The sequence below is a fragment of the Hemibagrus wyckioides genome, linkage group LG01, assembly GCF_019097595.1.
Source record: "Hemibagrus wyckioides isolate EC202008001 linkage group LG01, SWU_Hwy_1.0, whole genome shotgun sequence".
Classification (NCBI taxonomy): domain Eukaryota; kingdom Metazoa; phylum Chordata; class Actinopteri; order Siluriformes; family Bagridae; genus Hemibagrus; species Hemibagrus wyckioides.
In genome coordinates, this window is record NC_080710.1 from 12,921,140 (window position 1) to 12,942,381 (window position 21,242).

General features: G+C 36.2%; 1 protein-coding gene across 1 annotated transcript; it reads right to left on the bottom strand.

Moving 5' to 3' along the window:
* Nucleotides 1-317: 317 nt before the first annotated feature.
* abcb5 (ATP-binding cassette, sub-family B (MDR/TAP), member 5) lies at nucleotides 318-14,180 on the bottom strand. The gene is made up of 29 exons (XM_058397771.1): nucleotides 14,087-14,180; nucleotides 12,459-12,523; nucleotides 12,201-12,315; nucleotides 12,044-12,107; nucleotides 11,775-11,925; nucleotides 10,961-11,036; nucleotides 10,616-10,807; nucleotides 10,295-10,466; nucleotides 10,068-10,192; nucleotides 9,793-9,970; nucleotides 9,551-9,664; nucleotides 9,346-9,456; nucleotides 9,106-9,231; nucleotides 8,802-9,005; nucleotides 8,422-8,592; nucleotides 8,125-8,286; nucleotides 7,767-8,030; nucleotides 7,392-7,541; nucleotides 7,107-7,211; nucleotides 6,899-6,976; nucleotides 6,525-6,608; nucleotides 5,928-6,131; nucleotides 5,532-5,632; nucleotides 4,992-5,132; nucleotides 4,743-4,899; nucleotides 4,448-4,645; nucleotides 4,064-4,270; nucleotides 2,708-2,854; nucleotides 318-1,612 (listed from the first exon to the last, which is right to left on the bottom strand). The coding sequence occupies exons 2-29, from the start codon at nucleotides 12,499-12,501 to the stop codon at nucleotides 1,415-1,417; spliced, it is 4,038 nt and encodes a 1,345-aa protein (XP_058253754.1). The 5' UTR covers nucleotides 12,502-12,523; nucleotides 14,087-14,180; the 3' UTR covers nucleotides 318-1,414.
* Nucleotides 14,181-21,242: the final 7,062 nt, after the last annotated feature.

The window sequence follows — 21,242 nt, forward strand, 5'->3', positions numbered from 1 at the left end:
AGATAATCAGTGTTATTCACTTCACCTGTCACTGCTCATAATGTTATGTTGGATGCAGAGATGTTCTATATTGTGTCTTTTCTGACAGTATAGTCTACATATGGTCTACAACGACAGCTTTATTGAGGATGCTGAAAATCATATTGTGAAAGGGTTAAGAGGGTTAAGAGTGTCTGTGTCTTCTTTATTCTGGTGATCCCCATATAAGAGACAACCGCTAATATTTAACTTTCTGAAGTACATTTAATATCAATCCATGATGGATACTTCAAATCCAGTGATCCACTTTATAAGCTTACAGCATCATTAACAAAAAACATTATAACAAATATTTTGCTCTTTATTTACACTTCAAAGTACTATTAATCCTCTGTACAATCATACTTACAAAAACAAAATAAAACATAATTATCATTGAAATTCTCAAATGATTTTGAACATTCACATTCTTTACAGAAGTCATATACAGAGATGGATACAGAATAAACAGCATGTTTAGAATAAATTAGTACAGCTTTAGAAATAATATCATTAAATTAGTACACCATATGGGCAAAAGTATGTGGACACCGAAGCATCATATCAAACCTTCTGGGAAGGTTTTTCATTAGATTTTGGAGTGTGGCTGTGGGATTTTCTGCCACATTAGTGAGGTCCGGGACTGATGGTGGTTGAGGAGGCCTCAAGCACTGTTGCCTTCTGGTTCATATCTAAAGATTTCAGTGGGGTTAAGGTCAGGCTCCACCCTTGGCAAACCATGTCATCTGAGCACAGGGGCACTGTCATACTGGAACAGGTTTGGGAGAGACCCCTTATTTCTAGTGAACGCTAATACTAATGCTACAGCATACAAAGACATTACAGACAGTTGTCTATAGTGTACTTCCAACTTTGTGTCAACAGTTTGGGGAAGAACCACATATGGGCGCGACGGTCAGGTGTCCACAAACCTTTGGCTATGTACTATGTCATATCTTTTATAAAAACCTTTCATTGCAAAGAAATGTAGTACAAGTAGGTTATAAATAAGGTACTATATGTACCTTAATTGATTCATTGACATGCACCTTCATTGAGTCATTTAACATTTATCGATTTCTAAAGTTAAATCAACAAAAGCATTTGGTTACATGTCAACCAAATACATTTGTTTTTACTGATTACATTAAGACCATATATTGCGCTATAACTTCATCGTTGTACACATATACTTCTACAAAAATATATTATATCTGTGTGAGATGTAAGCTACATGAGGAAGAATAAACTACAAGTGATTGTTGACAGAAAAATAGATATTAGTATGTATTACTTTATAATGATAATAACTAATATTCTGTACATGTAGTTGTGCGTAAGATTCTGCTACATATAATGTTGCATGACACAGATGCTTATGAAAATACAGTAACAGTTAGTGGGAGGCTTGGGCATTTACAAGGGCATAGTATGCTCCTTGTTTGGCAATTAGCTGGCTGTGTGTGCCCTTCTCAACCACTTTGCCATTCTGAATGACCGCAATGATGTCAGCATTCTGGATTGTGCTTAATCTGTGAGCGATGACGATGCACGTGCGGCCCTGTCGAGCATCATCCAGAGCTTTCTGCACAATCTAGACCACAGCAAAAAGAGGAGACAATTATAAGAAAACATAAGTTCGTGGGCATTAATGAAACCTGCCAGAAAATTTTTGTTAAAAAAGATATTTTGAGGATCATTTCTGAACATGGGCACACGAACAGTGTTGTTCTTGTTTGTTTATAAACTGTGTATACTTTATTACAAAAGAGTGCGTACGTCATTATCTTGAATCAGCAAATTGCTAGAAAAAAAAGGGGCATGTTAAAGAACTCCGCTAATCTATTGAAGTTCCTACATGTCACTGGTGTAAATATCAGCATTCTGACACATTATATAGAACCTGTAATTAACCTGTCCCTAAACAGCTAAAGCTCTTCTTCTGCTAATCCTTAAATAACTATTTATGGAAATTCAGTTATTTAAAATATGCAGTCAAAGTAAACACACAGAATTAAAAAAAAAAACAAGAACACATGTTTAAAGATCATGAACCCCCTGCATGAATACCAAGGAATAAATTACAATGGACCCCAAGAACTCTTTCCTCTTGCACATTTTACATACACATTCAGCCTTAGTTGGGGTGTGGGAAAGGGACTTTAAAAATTTTTACCATAATTATATCACAGTTATTTTCAGTAAGCTCCAGGCAACATAAATCTTTTTAAAATAAATAAATTTTAAATAAATAATTTTTTTTGTTGTTGTTTGTACATATACTTTGTAAGAAATACTGGCGGTCTAAATCTTGGCTAAACTTATTTGCAAGTTTTTTCTCACCAGTAAGAAGGTTAATGACACTTTGCCAAATGTGTTGCCTGGTTGTCTGTGCCAGTAGGTGTTAGACATGGGCATGTGGTTTTATGTTTGCTTGTGTTTACCATCATGTGGAAGGCTGGGGAGTTTTGTCACCCCCACTGGTCTTCGATGGACTAGTTCTATAGCTAAGCATTAAGCCTATTGTTTATTCTGTAAGCATGTGTTTGGCAAAAAACAAGTACCAGTGGTTTTATAATCCCTCATTAATATCATGTTGTTTCTTGTGTTTGTTTTTCCAACAGTGGAAAGTATAAATCCAATATTAAATAGAAAGTATAACAAAGACAGCCAGGAACCTCTGACTAACCTTTTCACTCTCTGTGTCCAAGGCTGATGTAGCTTCATCCAGTAGCAGCACTTTAGGTTGCCGGACCAAAGCTCGAGCAATTGCTATCCTCTGTTTCTGGCCACCAGACAACTGAGCGCCTTTGTCTCCCACACGTGTGTTGTATTTCTAAAATAATGTGAAAGATGCTGATCATGAGCATAAACAAGTAAAAACAATCAACAAAACAAATCAAGTAGAAATGTAAAATGTAACATTTAAACGGATACGCTATATGGGCAAAGGTTTGTGGACACCTGATTATCACACCCATGTGTGGTTCCTCCTCAAATTTTTGCATTACAATGCCCCTCTGTCACGTACCCACGGCCATGTACCTGAATCTAGTGGAAAGGCTTCAGAAAAGCGTGGCGGTTATTAGAACAGCAAGAGGTGGGACTAAATGTGGAATGGGTTGTACCAGCACATGTAGATGTGATAGTTCAGGTGTCCACATATTTTGGCCACGTAGCGTATGCCTTCATGCAAAGGCCTGTCCCTATTATGCCCATAAAAGGTGTTTCATAATGCTTGGAATGTTTCATGAACGAAGACTTTGTGCAGTGGGAATGAATTGTGTGTTAACTAAAAGGTGATGGTGACCTTTCACTGAAGCATTTTTAACACCACCACAATGACAGATAGTAGCAATACTAAGCTAAAAATGTCACAAACTTATGAGTCTAAAAAGAGAAATTATGCAGAATTGGCTTGTTTTTCACTTGACTGGTTAGTACTCTTGAGGTATGTTAGCTAGCTCACCCACTCTGCTTTACATTTGAAAAAATTCCCAGCTTGACTTTCTGCATCTAGCTAAACAGTGTGCATGTAATAAGTCTATTACATATGCTTGATGCTAGATGCTTGATGCAACTTTCTTAGTTGTTCTAGGCCAGGGGTATCAAACTCAAATTCTACTTCAGCCATAATCTAAGAATTATTTCTTGTACATTATTATGCATTATAATACCGTATTATTATCTACCCTATCGATTAACATCACTAACTGAAAAATAGAATAGGATGTCTATATATTTAATTAGCATGTGTGTGTGTGTGTGTGTGTGTGAACCAGTGTTTCAGCACTGTGAAATGTGAGAATGCATGAGGCGTGAGGTCACTACTCTGCGGGTCTGCTGCCTGTGGATATTGAGTTTAACACCTAGGTTTTAGGCAATTTATGCTGCATGGTAATTACATAGCTAAATAACTATTCTTAATTACCTTTTCAATAGGTAAAATTCCTGAACAAATGTTTTTACTTAAATACCCACACATATAAAGGCACACACATTCTCTCCCATTATAACAAAAAAATGTAGTGAAACTATAACATACGTCTGGCAGGCTAAGAATAAAATCATGGATATTTGCATTCTTAGCAGCTTCCTCAATCTCTGCCTGGCTGACCAAACGGTTGTTGTCTCCGTACTGGATGTTCTCAGCAATGGTGCAGTCAAACAGGATGGGTTCCTGAGACACCAGACCCAGCTGAGAGCGCAGCCAAGCAAGGTTCAATTTCTTTGTGTCCACCCCGTCCATTAACTGAGCAAGAAATGCAGTAAGCAATACAAGTAGTTAGCAGCATCTAGTACCGTCTCTTTTTTTAAATGGAAATAGTCACATGTATTATATTACATAGAGATACACATAGTTGATATGACTTGCTGAGTAATTGTTAGACTTAACATTACAAAAAGTACTTCTATGATCCCAACTCACCACATGCCCACTGGCAGTGTTGTAGAACCGTTCCAACAGCTGGACTGAGGTGCTTTTCCCACAACCACTGCCTCCCACCAGTGCCAAGGTCTGTCCTTGAGCCACTGATATGTTTAGTCCTTGCAGAATTTTTACGTTTGGACGTGTAGGGTACGAGAAGTGCACATCAGTGAATGCTATGTCTCCCCTAAAGTTTGTCTGAAAGAAGAGCAGAAACTCTTAATCATCACATATATAAATACTTTAAAGTAGCTTTAAAATGAGTCTAAGGCCAACAGCAAGATATTTCACTTACTGGTTTGTCTCCTGCCTCACTGTAGATGTCAATCTCAGGTACTTTCTTAAGCAAGTTTAAGATTCTCCCAGTTGCAGATTTAGCTTTGGCAAAGTCCGGAGCAATTGAGGAGGACTGGCCAATACTCATGGCAGCAAAGACAATAACAGAAAATACCCTGATGGAAAAAACTGATGAATCAGTATTCTGTGTGAAGGCTGCAGCAACAAAAGTCTAGCTGACATGAAATACTTTCTAAATTGTTCTTACAGGAAAACTTTCTCATATTCAGTGTAGCAATGTGCAATCAGCCAGGAGCCAAAACGGAAGATTGCAGCATTAACGAAGTAAGGAATTGCTTGAGAAAAGGCAAAAGTGAGTCCATAGACAGGTGCTTTACATAAGGCAGACCTAAAAAATAATAATAAAAATGGAAATTTGTAAAATCAGACATTAATTGATTTTTTTTAATCAAATATAGACTTGTGACAAATAAAAAGTGATGTCTCAGTTTTGCTCTGAGTGGCATTTTACTGTATTTGCAGTATGATGTTCACAGACACTTGATATCAATCCATTTTGGACCAACATCCTTCCAGTACAGTTCCAGAGATTTGTATCTGTGCCAAGGCACAATGAAGCTGTTCTGAAGGTTTGTCTTGGCATAACACTGTGTTATGACACCTTGTGTTTTTTTTTTGTTTTTTGTTTTTTTCACTTTAATTTGTCACCTGTCTGTATATATCAAATAAGTCAAAGCTCTTTCATTTGTTCAGCATTGAGAAATAGAGTACTGCAATTAAGTTGTACCGATATGGTTTACTGAGGCTCTCATTAAACTTTTGGAAGAAGACATCTTCTTTTGTTAATCCAACCACCGTCTTGAAGTTTTCAACAGCTTCTGTGGATATCTGTAGAACATAAGCATCAAGGTAAAGTGGTGTTTTTTTGTAGTGCCTTATTTTCCTAACCAAAGAGTAACCTTACTGTACAAGACCTGACTCTTTAAATTCTGTTTAATTAAAGGTAAAAATGTTTGAATTGTGTTACAAAAATAAAATGGCAATCCTAACACACACCATATTGTGGCAAAAAAGAACCATAGTCCAATTAGCAGTGTGAAGAGGTAAACTTGAATGTATACATTTATATTGTCCTTAATTCATTTTAGTATTCTTATAATAAAACAAAAGTATAATCATACACCTTGCCAGACATCTCTAGTGCACTCTGATCTTTGGATGCATGACCACCCAGAGCTCTCATCTGGATGTAATGGGACCCAATGAGGAACGGTACACAGGAAAGGATAAGAAGGGTAAGTTGCCAGCAATAAATGAAGGCAATGATCACAGCAATGCCTAGGGAGCAGATAGTTCTGCTGGTCAAACCCAATCTAGATCCTGTTGCCTGAGAGAGAAATTAAGAGAAGAAGAATAGTAAGAGTGAACATAGAGTGAGCACAGCAAATAAATGCCTGGACAACTGTATTCAACTGTAAAATTACAAACAAACAAAAAACACACTTTGCATTAATTGACCCTTCAGCTCCCAGAACCTGGTGAGTCCAGGCGTGTGATGATATTTCTTCACTTAATATCATCACATCACTTAATTTCCTCATCACACCACTACATTTCTTACATCACTCATAGTTAATGTAATTAATGTTAATGTAATTACTCTTTAATTCATAGTAGATGCTGAATGACACATTTTAAGTGTTATTATAACTGAATAATAGGCCAGGACCTTAAAAGGTTGCAAAGACTTAATCATGGCTCATGGTGGGAAATCACTTACCCCTTTAGCCATTGATGCGTCCGTTGCTAATTTAGTGGTTAGGACTCCCACTGCATTGCTGTGGTCATCAAACCAGCTCACTTCCTACAAACAGGTCAACAAGTTAGCAAGGGAAACCAAGCAGCCTCCTTTGCGGATAATAAAGATCGTATCATTTTGTCTTAAATTGATAAACAGATACTTTATTGATCCCTTAAGGGAAATACTTGTGTCACAGCAGCATAAAATTTAAAATGATAGATAGATAGATAGATAGATAGATAGATAGATAGATAGATAGATAGATAGATAGATAGATAGATAGATAGATAGATAGATAGATAGATAGATCTTCTAGTAATATCTAATACTGTGTAGTAAAGTATTCTTCATACCTGTCTCAAAATGGCTTTAAATACCTGACTCCTCAGTCTCATAGTTAAAATTTCCCCAGACTTGCCAAACATGAAGCCCTGGAAATAGTGACTTCAGAATGTCAGATTTGCAAGAATAAAAAATGTGAACAATAAGTAAAAACAGGAACATGTCAAGTTTGAAATAATGTATTGGTTTACACGAGAGATTTTATTTATTCAAGTGCACCTCTAAGAAACAGGTGATAAATGACACAGCTCCAAGCAGGAGAAACAGAAGAGAGAGCATCAGAGTCTTCTTTCGCTTCACTTCAGGGTCAAACTCAGCAAATACCTACACATTAAAATAAAAAGTATTTGAAAAATTGCAAAAAGAAAAAAACCCAAAGCTGCAACTGAAGCCACGTTTTAAAATGGAAAAATTGTGCCCTTGGACCAGTCTACTCACTATGCATGCATGCAAACAACAAATCGGTTTGACAAGTAGCAAACACAAGGAAAGACAGCTACTCACACCAATGATTTTGGAAAAGAGGATAGCCAGACAAGGGTAGACAGCTCCTCCCACAATGCTGGCCAGTACACCAACCATCAGGTAGGGCCACTCAGGTTTGTTCAGAGCCAGAATTCTGGTGAAAGGGACATCTGCAACCTTTTCTTTCTCCTGATAAGGAGATGAATATATTGGATTGTGTGGTTAGGTTGTATTATTGTAATTCTGTATCATTAAAGTTATTATGTAGTCTTTCAATCAATAATTTCAATTTCATGGCTGTGTCTGTATGACAATATTGAAAGTTAACCAAGCCAATGACATACCCTGTGATTTAACCATCGTTGTAGTATTTTACCGTCTAAACACACAAAGCTATTGTTGTGTAGATTGTACCTTCTTCTCTTTCTTAGATTTGGACTTTTTTGACTTCTTTTTCTGCTTTGACTTCCTTTTTGACGATCTCCTTTGAAGAGTTATGCTACGTCTTATTGAATTTCTCTCAAGTCCACCGTTTTTTGTCGTGACTTCCACCAGGTCATCAGGATTGTCAGATGTTTCTCCCATCCCATCATCATCATCATCAAAATCAAAATCACCATACTCATCACCATCATCATCATCCTCATCATCATCCTCATCTTCTGGATTCCCCTGTGACTATATAAAGTTGATAAATACAAAAAAAAAACCATTAAAGAACACATTTAGACTGTGTCTGTGACTCTGATCAGAAGGGTAACTGCAAGAGTACCTGTTGTGTGACAAGAGAGTAATAGACTCCTTTCTTGCTCATGAGCTCTCTGTGAGTGCCGAGCTCCACCACCTGACCATCTTTGAAGCCAGCAATTATATCAGCAGTACGGATTGTTGACAGCCGGTGTGCAATCACTATGGTGGTTCGGCCTGCTGATGCCTGAGAAGCAACATAAGCTGATAAATTGTGTATCAGCTACTTTTCTATCATGTAATCATTAAATTGTCATGACTTAACCTGAATTATTTATATGCTTTAAAATCTAAGCGGTATGTGGTGCTTTGGAAGTCTTACTTTATCTAAAGCAGCCTGGACAATGGCTTCACTCTGTGTGTCCAGGGCTGAAGTTGCTTCATCCAGCAAGAGGATTTTGGGGTTTTTAACCAAAGCACGTGCAATGGCAATTCTTTGCTTCTGCCCACCACTTAGTTGAGCCCCACGCTCTCCCACCATGGTGTTCAGCTTCTGCCTCAGAAAAGCAAGTCAAAACATTTATGCAGTCTTTAAATGAAACGTATGTCTTTATTTATTATAAGTATTATAAAGTTCTAGCTATCTGCTGTGGGAGCCCTCTCAAGCAGTATTTACTTGTTAATGCAAAATAGGTTTTGACTCCTTCCCTAGTAAAATTGTATGTAATTGGGGTCACAGAGTAAGAAACCCACAACTCTTACCTCCGGTAGTTTGGAGATAAATTCATAAGCATTGGCCTCTCTCACAGCCCTTTCAATGTCCTCATCAGTGGCATCCTCACGACCATAGCGAATATTCTCAGCAATAGTGGTGCCAAAGAGTACAGGCTCCTGGCTCACAATGCCAATGTTTTCTCTCAGCCAACGCACATTTAGAGTGCGGATATCTCGACCATCCAGGGTGACCTGCAAGCATGGATGCCCTAATTAGAGCAAGTAGCCAACCACAGAGGCCTAAATGTCCAGTCTCTGAGAGTCGCTAGCACACTGATTTCAGTATAGTTACCTCTCCTTGATCTGGATCATAAAAGCGTTGCAGCAGTTGAATGGTGGTGCTCTTCCCACAACCGCTGGCCCCCACTAGAGCAATTGTCTTTCCTTTGGGCACTTTTAGGTTTACTCCCTGCAGGATCTATGATCGGACAGAATATACATGCAAAGAACATGTAATGTATATATATATGTAAAGAATAATAATAGTGCTTCTGTTTTTAATAAGAAAGCTATTAAATGTCACATTGCTTACCTTCACATCCTTTCTAGAAGGGTAACTGAAGTGAATGTTTTTAAATTCAATTTCACCTTTCACACTGTCTGGTTTGTAGCCTTCCTTTGAACTGCTGTCGATCGGACAAGGCTATGATAACAAACAAAGAACTAAGTAAGCTTAGATTATCATATAATGTAACTGATTAATAAAAAGTTTAAATGAGAAAAGGGCAAGTCATTACCATATCAATGGTGCTGTAGATGGCATATGCAGCACCACAGGCTTTAGCAACACTCTCCAAGTTGGGAGCTCCCTGACCCAGAGAGAATGCACCAATCATCACTGAGAAGAAGACCTAGAGAAAGAAAACATTTTAACAAAGGTAAACATATTACTATGTGTACTATCCATCTTAATATGATTTTATAGTAGAACACTAAAGCAGAAATGTCCGGTATATACAGTGACATATTACAAACTCACAGTTAGGACTTTTCCAATGGAGTAGTTTTCTGGTTCATCCACAGAGAGCTTTGTGCCATACCAAAATGCAAGAGCATACGTTGCTAATATGAAGAACTGTGTTAGCCCTAGTGCCGTGTTTGTGGTAATAGCTTTCTTCACTCCAAAGTTCTTTGCATCTACCAAGTTAGTTTCGTACCTAGAATACAGAAAATGATCTTTAAATGACATTTTGGAAAGAGGGTTTTGTTTTCAGCTTTTAAATACAATACCTTTGAACAGCAACAGATTCTTACTTTTGCAAAGCTTTGTTTTGGCCACTGAATGCAACGACTGTCCTAATGGCCACAAGTACCTCCTCAGCCACAGCTCCTGCTTTAGCATAGGCTGCCAGCTCTTTAGTTGTAAGAGTTGCAAGAATCTTTGTGGGAAAAAAATTCATAATTAGGATATATAATATTTATATACTGTCAATAGGTTAGTGAAATCGACACATATTAGCAATAGCATTAACTTATCATACCTTAGACCATGCAGCAGCTGAACCTGCCAGCAGTGGGCTCACTGCCAAAATGACCAGGGTCAACTTCCAGCCGAAAATAAATCCAATAATCAATCCTGTAATAAATCTGCAGAAGAACTGCAGAAATATACAGATCTTGTCTCCCAGGCCATCATTAACTGTGTTTATGTCACTGTTGTGGTCAGAAAGAAAACAGTCATATTGTTGAGAGAGCAGTTATATTACACTAATCTTTGACAAAAATTATTTTAACTGCTTTGAAATGTTCATTAGTGTGTGAAACAACATTGTTTATGGATAGTGGTTCTAAATATAACCTACTCTGTGAGTCGAGTGTTAAGTTCTCCAATGGGATGCGTGTCGAACCATGCCATCGGCTGATGGAGGATCGCATGGAAGTACTTCTCTCTGATCCGCTTGGTCTGTCTAGTGCCCGTCAGTATGAATAGCATGATTTGGAATGTTCCAACGAGTAAAACCACAGCCCCAATGGCAATAAAGTAATAAGCATATCTGTGTGTGATTTAAGAGGAGAAGATGTGCACTTCTAGAGTATCAGCAAAACAGATTTTTTGCAGCTGTCATCAGGATTAAGAAATAATGAATTACAGCCAATAACAAGAAAATATGAATATAGAAGGTAAAAAGTAAATGAAATCAATTTACTTTGTCATTGATGCTTCAATGTCTACTCCTGGTATAGGAACACATGCTGAAGGACTGATGTTAAGGGTGAAGTTTCCTGTAAAGTGCCATGCAAATGGAAAACAACTTCAATGACTGCATAATTTAATGTTACAATATGTGCTGACGTGCTTCAGGAGTATGAAATCTGACAGTTTTGGATAACACTAAATATACATGACAAGCACACAGAAATAATTGATAAATTAAAGGGAAAATAATCAAGGGAGGTTTTGGGCCATCACAAGCCACCAGAACAGCATCAATGCTTGGTCTCAGGAACTGTACTAGAGGTGCTGTGTAACGCTCTGCTCCAAAATCTCTCACATGTGCTCAGTTTGGTTGGGATTAGATGACTGTGAAAGCCATAATATATGATTTATACCATTTTTACACTGATCAAAACATTCAGTGAGCCTTCATGGCTCCTCAATTAGGAGAGAAATAATTGTTGATAGGATAAAAATGATCTTTTTTGTAGATCTTCAACTTTGCATTGATCTACAGTGATGCATCTCTCTGAGAGGATTCAAACCATGCAGCAAAATGTCCCACTGCATGGCAGAATTACAGTTTACCTTTAATTTGTCACCCATCTGTATGTACAATATCTTCAACTTAATATAATCTGAAATATACTGTATAAATGACAACTTGTTTTCCTTTTATTTTGTCACACATCTGTAACTGCCACTGTCGGAACAAGGAATAACTCGACTGGCTATTGACTGTTGAAGACAAACCATAGCCTGATGAACTACCTTTTCAAAGAAGGTAAAATGTGCATCTTTCCTACCTGTAACATTAAACTTTTGTCCACTTTGTACAAAGCTGTCAGTCATCTGTCCAAACACAATACACATTATGGGCAGTGAAGCACCATTAACAGCAGCGCACAGAAGAGCAATCAGCATCAGGAAGATCTCTGGACAGGTGGCATAACGAAACTGTAATAACAAAAGAACCCGGGCAGTCACGAACATTTTAATATTCACTAAAATTCAGTGATAGCTGTATATCTGTGGCTTGCAAACTGAAAATCAGAACAGACAAATATTTCCATACCAGCTGGAAAAACCCAACTGATTTTCCTTTTTCCTCTGGCTTATCAGACTTTTCCTTCTTCTTCCTTTAATAACAAAGTAAAAATGAATACTTCCTTATTATACTGTTAAAAAAAATGTATTAGAAGAATAAACATTTCTAATGGAATTTGATGTACTTCTTGGTTTTTGATTTGGATTTGGAGTCCTCTTTTGGAGGATTCTCTGGGTTCTCGTTGTGTGTTTTCTCATCCTGTGTGAAGGCAAAGTTGATATGACCGACAGGAGTCCCATCTGTAAAGGAAAATGGTGTGTTCTTTTAAAAAATAAAACAGTTAATAGAGTCTTATGGGACAGACATCTGCAGGAGAAAGACGTTTTTTAATAACTAATGATTCATGTGGTGTGCATTATAACTGGGAGTGGGATGAACATACCCTGTTGGTCTGGTTGAGGTTCTGCATTCTGTTCCTCTCTCATAGTCGCACAATGGTATGTTTGCCTTCATTAAATAAGACATTAATATAGTTCAAAAAGGAGGTACTGCTATTTTTTAAAATAACGAAGTAATGCATTTACACAGCAATTTCACTGTTAAAAATTGTGATTGTTATTCATTGTTTATCTATTTCCAAGCTGTTAAGCTAGGAAATGTATCTTAAGCATTCCTAACCGGTCCTTCAAGCATTTGGTATTATATAATCTGTTGGTATTATCTAAGAGTTTTTTTTTTTGTTTGTTTTGTTTTCATTCCAGATGTATGTTTATTGTGTTCACTCTAGTTCATGCAAAGGTGGTAGTACCTACTGGAAAATGGAACACATAGTCATGTTTATGCAACAAGAAGCATGACAAGTCATTTTAGCTAATACTTTTACTGTAGACATGCAGATGTGATACAAGCAAACATTTCTGCAGAGTGATTTAGTGCTAATAAAAATGAATCATGTGACAATAGAAAAAAGGAATCTTTCATTTTCAGAATATCTTTTTTTTTCCCCAGAGTTTATTAAAATGTATCAGCAGCTGGATTGCACAACAAAATAAGGTAATTCCTGATTTTCAGGGTAACAGACCTTGGAATCTAGGATTACATTTTCTTTAGAAATGTGCTACATAATTTCGTAACCTGAAACCTGATTCTTAAAATGTCATATTCTTCAAAATTTATACATATTATTTGTGTATTTTGTGTGGCATTTAAATATTAGAGTCACAAAAATGTGCAGTGAAGAATAAGTTGTAAAGAAGAAACTATTAGAGCCAGATGGACTAAGATTGTAAGATTTTTCACAATTACTGTGCAAAAAACATGTGAGCATAAATGCACAGTTCCATTCATATAGATACACTTTGCATTTGAGGATTAGCAAGCAAATGTTGGAAAAATTAGGGAGATTATAATTGATTATACTGGTGTGTAGCCTGTTCATTGGACTGGTCAGTTAGCAGCAGGCAGTTTTGCACGTGATTTTGTTCGCCTCACTAAATCAGGTGGTAGTCAGTGCTGCCGGCTTCAAGGCTTTCCCACAGAATTTGCATACTTTCGAACACCTTATGCAAGCTTTGTAAAGAGACTATTTATATACCAAAATGTATGTTTTTCATTATTAGATAAACATGCATAAAGTGAAAACAGTGAATTTTTTAAATTTATACATGCCGATATACATAGAAAGCTATTTTACATATTATATTTACGCTTTGAATTTTGCCACCAACAATTTTCCATTAAACACCATTTAACTGTTCAAACACAAGAATCTTCATTTAATAAGATCTTCATTTAACATTTTCTGATTTAGTCTAGAGATTTTACATAGATCAGTAAGTATGAGTAGTAATTAGCTACAAATCCAATATGCATATTTATTTAACAGAGAGAACTGGTGCAAATGTGGTGCAGCAAATAAGAATATCACAGTTATTGGCTAACTTATTTTATTAGTAGTAGTAGTAGTCACAGTAATAGTAGTAGTGGCAGTAGCAGTAGTAGTAGTAGTAGTAGGACTAATATATTGTCACTAAGGAAAAAGTAGATAGCAAATACACTTTAAAAACTCACCGGTGATGCGATCACAAAAACATAGTAAACATCATAAAGGTCATGAATGTTTCTTCTGACGCTTTGAAGAAGTGCTTTATATTGTACGGTACATCAACACCCAAAGGACACACCCCCAAAACTGTGTTAGATGTCATGAGAAAAAATGCAGTCAAGTGGAAGTCTTTACTCCTGTATTGAAAAGTGAAATGAATCCTGCTTCATATTCCTATTAGGAAATTATATGTATAAATATATAAAATAACACGTTATCAATTTCTATAATTGTTAAACAAATCACAAAACTATTGAAAAGAGGATCATAGGTGATTATATACTATAGGTGTATGTGAGTCCACAGTGAGGCAGTTAAAGAGGAAATTAAGTGTGTGTGTGTGTTTAAATATGAAACAGCACCTGGCACACAGCATTTTCAAAAAAGTGACAAAGAATTGCTGTTAGGTTTTATTGATTATCAGCATACAGTGGATGGTGAGCAGTTAAGCATTCAGTATCTGGGTATTCTGATCTCACATCCTAATAACAATTTTGGCAGTCAGCTGTAGGACAAAAGTGTATAGTATGAACTCTGTTGAACCCTTGTACAAGTGCGGCAGGGGTTGAAAGACGAGTGACGTGTTTGCCATTAAACAATGCACTGATCTGTGTAGATGAGAATGCTGATGAACTTCACTATCAATTCATCACATCACCAAAAATATTCTAGTTTATCATAAGAGTGCCTCAGGATTACATATCAGCTACTCTGTACAGAGGTAAGCTTCGGTTTTAACTACGACGAAAGCAGTCGAGTAAAACTTATATAATGTGGAAATAATGTGTGCAGTGTGTATGCAGTTAAATGATTGTTCTTGGCATGAATGTTTTCCCTGTAATCCTGTAATATACTGCAAAATATAACTTATTATTACAGTTATTGGAGAAATGGTTTGGTAACTTTTTTTTTTACTGTGACTAAACACCTTCATTTGCATGATGAATAGAGATAAATAAGGTATGTAACTCTCCCTCATTCTTGTGAGATCAAACTTGTCAAACTAAATCTACCTTGAGGAAATAAGCGGTCACCTGCCTTTGGCTTAGTCACTTTGAACATCTCATTCATCAGTACCCTCACATGGTGTTATAACACTTTGTGCAGATGTGTCAGAACAGGACGAAATATTTTCTCATGCATCTAACACAATAGAGCACCTGAGCATTCTGGCTCTGTGTAACCTCTGTGCTACCATCCCTCTCACGTGTGGTAGGTGTAGCCTTTGTTATCGAATAAAGATTTACCTGGAAATAATGTGTCACAAATAAACTCAGTTGAACCATGTACAACCAGTCTGACCTAATTACAATCGCATCTAATTTACTGTGAATGTGAATGGTGTTTGCAGTATCAACATTTTTAATAATTAAACTATTTGGCCTCTCTGCATTTGGATTCTCACTGATCAATTATAAATTAAGTACAAAATTCTAGAGATGTTTTTATAGTTAATCTTTATTTTAGTTGAAGTATACGCTCAGTTTACTTTGTGTCTTGACTATACCAAGTCATTCGATTTTACAGACCCTTGACTGTATCTCTGTCTACTGTCTTGTTTGTCCTGTTTGTTCATCTGTCTTATGACACTGTCACTCACAAAGAACTGTAGGCTTCGCTGATAATAAGGTGAATATCAATATACTTAAGTGAAGGCATTTAAAAGTTACAAAAAAGAGTGTAGAAGGTGTATAACAGAGTCTGTGTAATGTCTACCTAATGACAATGGCAATTATATTGTTCCAAAAAAAGGACAGTGGCAGAAGATGTGCATTCATTTAATTAAGGTGTAATCTGGGCAAAATGTGAACACTGGGTGGAGATTCAAACAAGTCACTGTTATGATTTCATGAAGTCATGTGCTGAAATAAATAAACTGATGTCTTCCTAGTCATGTTTTTTTTTTTTTACCGTAAGGTTCACGTACATGCATATGCACTTACTCACGTAAATCTATGCACAGTTTTGGGTGGACAGAGGAAATCAGAGAATCCAAAGGACAGAAGCTAAAGTAGGTATACATGCAGAGAAGCTCCGCACAGTTCTGGTTCAATCTGGGGATCCTGGAGTTGTATGGCAACAATGCACAGTTAAAATACAGTCGGTATAAATCAAAGCTACACTCTTGCTGAGGGTATGTTGGAACTGGTCCACATGTAAGCTATGTTTTATTTAAATACACAAAAATGCTTTGAGAGGCAATCATTCATTAAGTAGGAAATGTTCTGAGAATAAATCCTCCAATTTCCTGAAAGATTTGTAATCACTTATATTGCCTAAGTCCTTCCTGTGATCATGGACCATGCATTATTTCCAGAAAGTAAATTGAGACTGGTAAATATAGATAATTGTCGCTTTTCATATGTGGAATAATATGTGAACAATTATATACACTCACCAGCCACTTTAATAGGAACACCTATATTAGGTGTTATATATTAGGAACAGAAATCTTGTGCTACATTGGGCACAGGCTCACTGAAAGTGGGTTGTTGAAGACCTGGCAATGTAAAATGACACAGAGATAAATCATGTCTGAGATTTTTCCACCATTTATGTGATATAGTCAACAAACTTTAAGTGAAAAACAAATGGAAATGTTTTAGAGGAGAATAAAATAAAATAAATATACATTAACAAGATTGCATAACTATATGCATCACTTTAATAATACTTTGTTAAAGCACCTTTGGATAGTAATACAGTACTCAGTGTTCTTCAAGTCATTTAACAGGTTTTTCTAGGATTTAGGATTTAGATCTGAATAGCTGTAGATCTCTGACAGGGCCATTCCAAAACATGTATCTTCTACTGAAGCTATTCCTTTGTTGAATTGAGTTTATGCTTTGGGCCATTATTATGCTGGAAGGTTGCATGTTTCTTCATCTTTAGTTGTCTAACAGAGGCCTACAGCTTTTGTGCCAAAATAGTTTGGTATTTGGAGCTATCCATTATTTCCTATATTTTGACCCAGTCCCAGCTGAAGAAAGCAGTCTTATAACAAAATGCTGCCACCACCATGCTTCAAAATAAGTATGGTGTTGAAACGTGTGTTTTAGAATTAGGGTCAATATGGTTTAATGAGATTAAGGTGGGCCACTTTTTCTTGTCTTTGAATCAATTTTGGAGGAACATCCTGTACTTGGTAATCTGTGGTGTAATCAGAATCACACCGTGATAACAGATGTCTGATAATTACTTCTGAACATTAGTTCAAATGGGTTGTGAGTTTTTTCTCTAAAACTAAAAAAATTCTGTTTTATTTCTCACTTGAATTTCGTTGGGGTGTGTATACTTTCTATATGTACTGTGTACAATGTTTAGTCTTAGGTCACCACTAACCCCGAACTTCTGAGCATTTCCCAGCAAACACCATGGCCTATCCACTTAATTCAATTAGACTCACTTCGTCATGATGTCTTTAAAAAAGATTCTCAAACATTCAGACTTTGTTTATTGCGATTGCCTTTGTTTTGAAATAGTATTTTTATTCTTGCTTGCCTGCTTTACCTGCACTTGCATTCAGTGCCTCAGTGTTTTTCCAGTTTATTCCCAAAGAAACTCTTAACAGAGGCCCAGAGGCCCACTAGATCTGAAACTGTTCAAACAGAATTCTGTAAAACTCTCTTTATATATATTAAATATCCACAATAACAGTTTACTGTCACTACAGCCTGCATCAAAAGATATAATAATTGGGTAGTGGACAGGTTAATATAATAGTGAGTTAATTGGTGCTCATCACAGAAGAGGGGAAAAGATTTCCAGTGTTTAATACAACTTTTGTCCTTCCTTGAGCAGAACAGAACTGTCTGAATAGAGTAGCTACTTGCCCTCTGACACAACGACCACAGATTCCAGGCAACAGTTCCACAATGATGTCCAGCAACTCAATCTTTTTTTTCAATCTTACTTTGAAATCTGATTAAAACATGATACCAGGACAAAATATGACAAACATCAAGGTATGGCATGAGCTGAACATGTTGGGTCTGATGACATAGAAGACATGTGCTTTTGTCCTGACCTCTGCTAACCCTTATTCTTAGAACTTAGGAGGGTAATACAATACAGATTTTCTATAGATCTTTGGTATACTGAATATGTGTGTGTCACCTGGTAATGTGGATATAATGTAGGTTTTAAAAGGATTTAAAGTAGATAATTGGACTATAATAAGTTTAAAGAGTGCAACTGTAAAAGTTCACTAAAGTACACAGTGGTAGCTTAGTGGTTAAAACACTGAATTACTAATCAGCAGGTTATGAGCTCAAATCCCATCACTGCTACTGCTGGGGCCTTGAGTAAAGCCCTCAATCCTCAGTTGTAAGAGACTCTGGATATCTGCAATTCAATTTAGATACAAGCATCTGCCAAATCCCATCTTTGTAAATGAAGGATAGTCCTGAATAATAAGGGTGCAAAAGCTGTGCGCTTGATGAAACCATTCCAGCAACAAGGAATGGTACAGTTTAATCTTCCTTTTTCTGTAGTTCCTATTAGTTTCTATTAGACCTATTAGTTCCTGAAGAGCTCTGGGTTGCACAAAATACCTTGTGACTATATACTGTTGAAGAAAGGACATTATCAACATTTACATCACTTACTGTCCAGTGTCACCCAAATGAGGATGGGTTTCCTTCTGAGCCTGGTTCCTCTCAAGGTTTCATATAATCTCAGGGAGTTTTTCCTTGCCACCATCGCCTCAGGCTTTCTCATTAGGTATAAATGTTAGTGATAAATAATAAAAGTTAAAGTATAAAAAGTAAAGTATAGGACATAGAAAGTAGCTTTGAGACATTGTCATTGCTGAAAATGTTATACAAAAAAATTTAATTGAATTAAAAAATATTCTATTCTATTCTATTCTATTCTATTCTATTCTATTCCTCCCTTTCTGTAGCTGCTTTATCTTAATCCAGAGCCTATCCTAGGAATTTACCTTGGATGGGATGTATCACAGGAGTCTACACAGGCACATATTTACTCACTTATTCATTCAATCATTCATATCTAGGGCTAATGTATCTTAGCCAGTCCACATAATGACTTGTTTGGGAAAGAAACCCACAGAAAAACCCAAAAAATGTGGGAAGAACATACACTGAAACTCCACATAGACACTAAAGCAAGTTTTGAATTAAACCTGGATCTGTAAGGTATCAAAACATCCCAATACACCTCCACCCTCTTTTATTTTCTATTCTATTCGGTTCTACACAATTCATAGTTTTCAGGCTCATGACTAAATTTAGCCACTAGAGGTCAGTCTTGGTCAGGTTTTTGTTTTCATGACACATTTAACAATTAACAAATGATAATTATTATTATATTTAGAATATATATTATATAACGTTTATACTTGTGCTTGATTTGTCATATTATTTGCTAAACTAGTTAATTTTTCCTTTTAATCCTTAATCCTAATTTTCCCTTTTTTTTAGTTGAAGCGCAGCAGGTTAGAAAGATTATAAAGAATCTGCCATATTTGAAGCTTTATATAGAATTCTAAAAAAAAAAAAAATCGATGCTTTATTTGAAATATTTTTTCAATGGAGCTCTACAGTTCAAAACCATTTTAAGTGACTGACTCAGCGTGCTTCAAGGAACTGCCCCTGCTAAAAAAGGCTTATCTACTACAAGTAAGATAACTTTGATAAACATCCTTTGTGCTGCCTGCTAACTATTAATGTATCAGTGAGAAACTGTTAGAGAAAATATATACAGAAAACTCTGCAACTGACCAAATTCTAATACAGTACATGCTCAGCTAAACTGTTAACAAAACCAATCCCAAAGAATAAACCAAGTTATACATCATACAATTTGTTAGCAGAGGTGAGGTTTATGTATAAACCTCACCTGTTATTGATGTACTTTTAACTTATTTTTGATTATTTTCAATATAATTTACAATATTATATGATTTTATTATATTATATTATTTTCTGTACTTATTATTTTCTCCACATATGCACTGTTGATTCAGGAAGAAATCAGTTTATATTTCCAAACCTTATTTCAATCAAGGTAAAAAATAAAATAATACAAATACAAACTGGTCACACCAAATATTGAGTTACTGTTTACTGCTCTTTCTAATATTTTTTTAATATTAGAAAGAAACATTTAATATACATATGTTTGGAGGCATATTTGCTTTATATCATTTCTTTGCATGTAAAAGAGATTAGTGACAAAGAAGAAAAAACATTGGTTCTGTTGTGCTATGGAAGCCAATTTCCTACGCAGTTTGTGTCCATTGTCCTCTTAGAGGGAAAGGTCACTGCACATCAATCCTAAGCTATTCCAACTGATTCCAACTATTCCAACTGAAGTTTATCCTATAATGCAACATTTCTTTAGTGACTGAAGAAGTCTCTTTCAGGATTAGAGTCTCCCCCATCCATAGGGCACAAGGGCTCACTGAATGCTTTGAAAAGGATGTAAATAATACCCTTAGAAATACACTAAAAGAGAACCCGTGGTAGACAGTCCTCTTCATCGTCATCAACAAAACACCTATTGAGGTAATGTTATTTTGGAGGAATGGTTTTCATCCCTCAGGACAGTTTCAGAAACTGGTAAAAAAAAAAAAAAAAAAAAACTTTGCTGGAGGCTGAAGTGTAGTAATCCACTTTATGTTGTTGTTGTTGATGATGATGATGATGATAATTTGGTACCTAATCTAACTTCGTCTCTTCTCTATCGTTAAAACTGCTCAAATATTTACATTCACTTACATTTTGGCTTGGAAATCAATCTTTGTCTTACTGCAGATCAGGCGTTTATTGTGATGGATGACTACTAATATGCAGTTAACAAGTGTAATTACTACAGATTAATCATCGTTCTTTGTTTTATCGGTCTACTTGTCAGCCCAACAGCAAACCCATTAAACTTTTCTTTTGCCAAAATAAGCAATCCACAAAAGAACCGGTCTCTCCAGCCGACCTCTTTACAGAAATCTCATATAAATACAAACCATTGTTTTAGACCTGAAAACGCTTATCTTGAGGTTGTGAGCCCTGAATGAATATATAACACGTTTTCCCACGGATACCGAAACCACCTTTAGTTTCAGGTGTTGCAACTCTATATTGGTACATAAAGCAGAGAGGT

Excerpts from the sequence above, each read along its gene's own strand:
- abcb5 (XM_058397771.1), bottom strand. The coding sequence starts at position 12,501 with ATGAGAGAGGAACAGAATGCAGAACCTCAACCAGACCAACAGG. Across the intron at positions 6,609-6,898 it reads TTAAAGCCATTTTGAGACAG|GAAGTGAGCTGGTTTGATGA; the intron begins GTATGAAGAATA and ends ACCTGTTTGTAG. Across the intron at positions 6,132-6,524 it reads ACGCATCAATGGCTAAAGGG|GCAACAGGATCTAGATTGGG; the intron begins GTAAGTGATTTC and ends TTTCTCTCTCAG.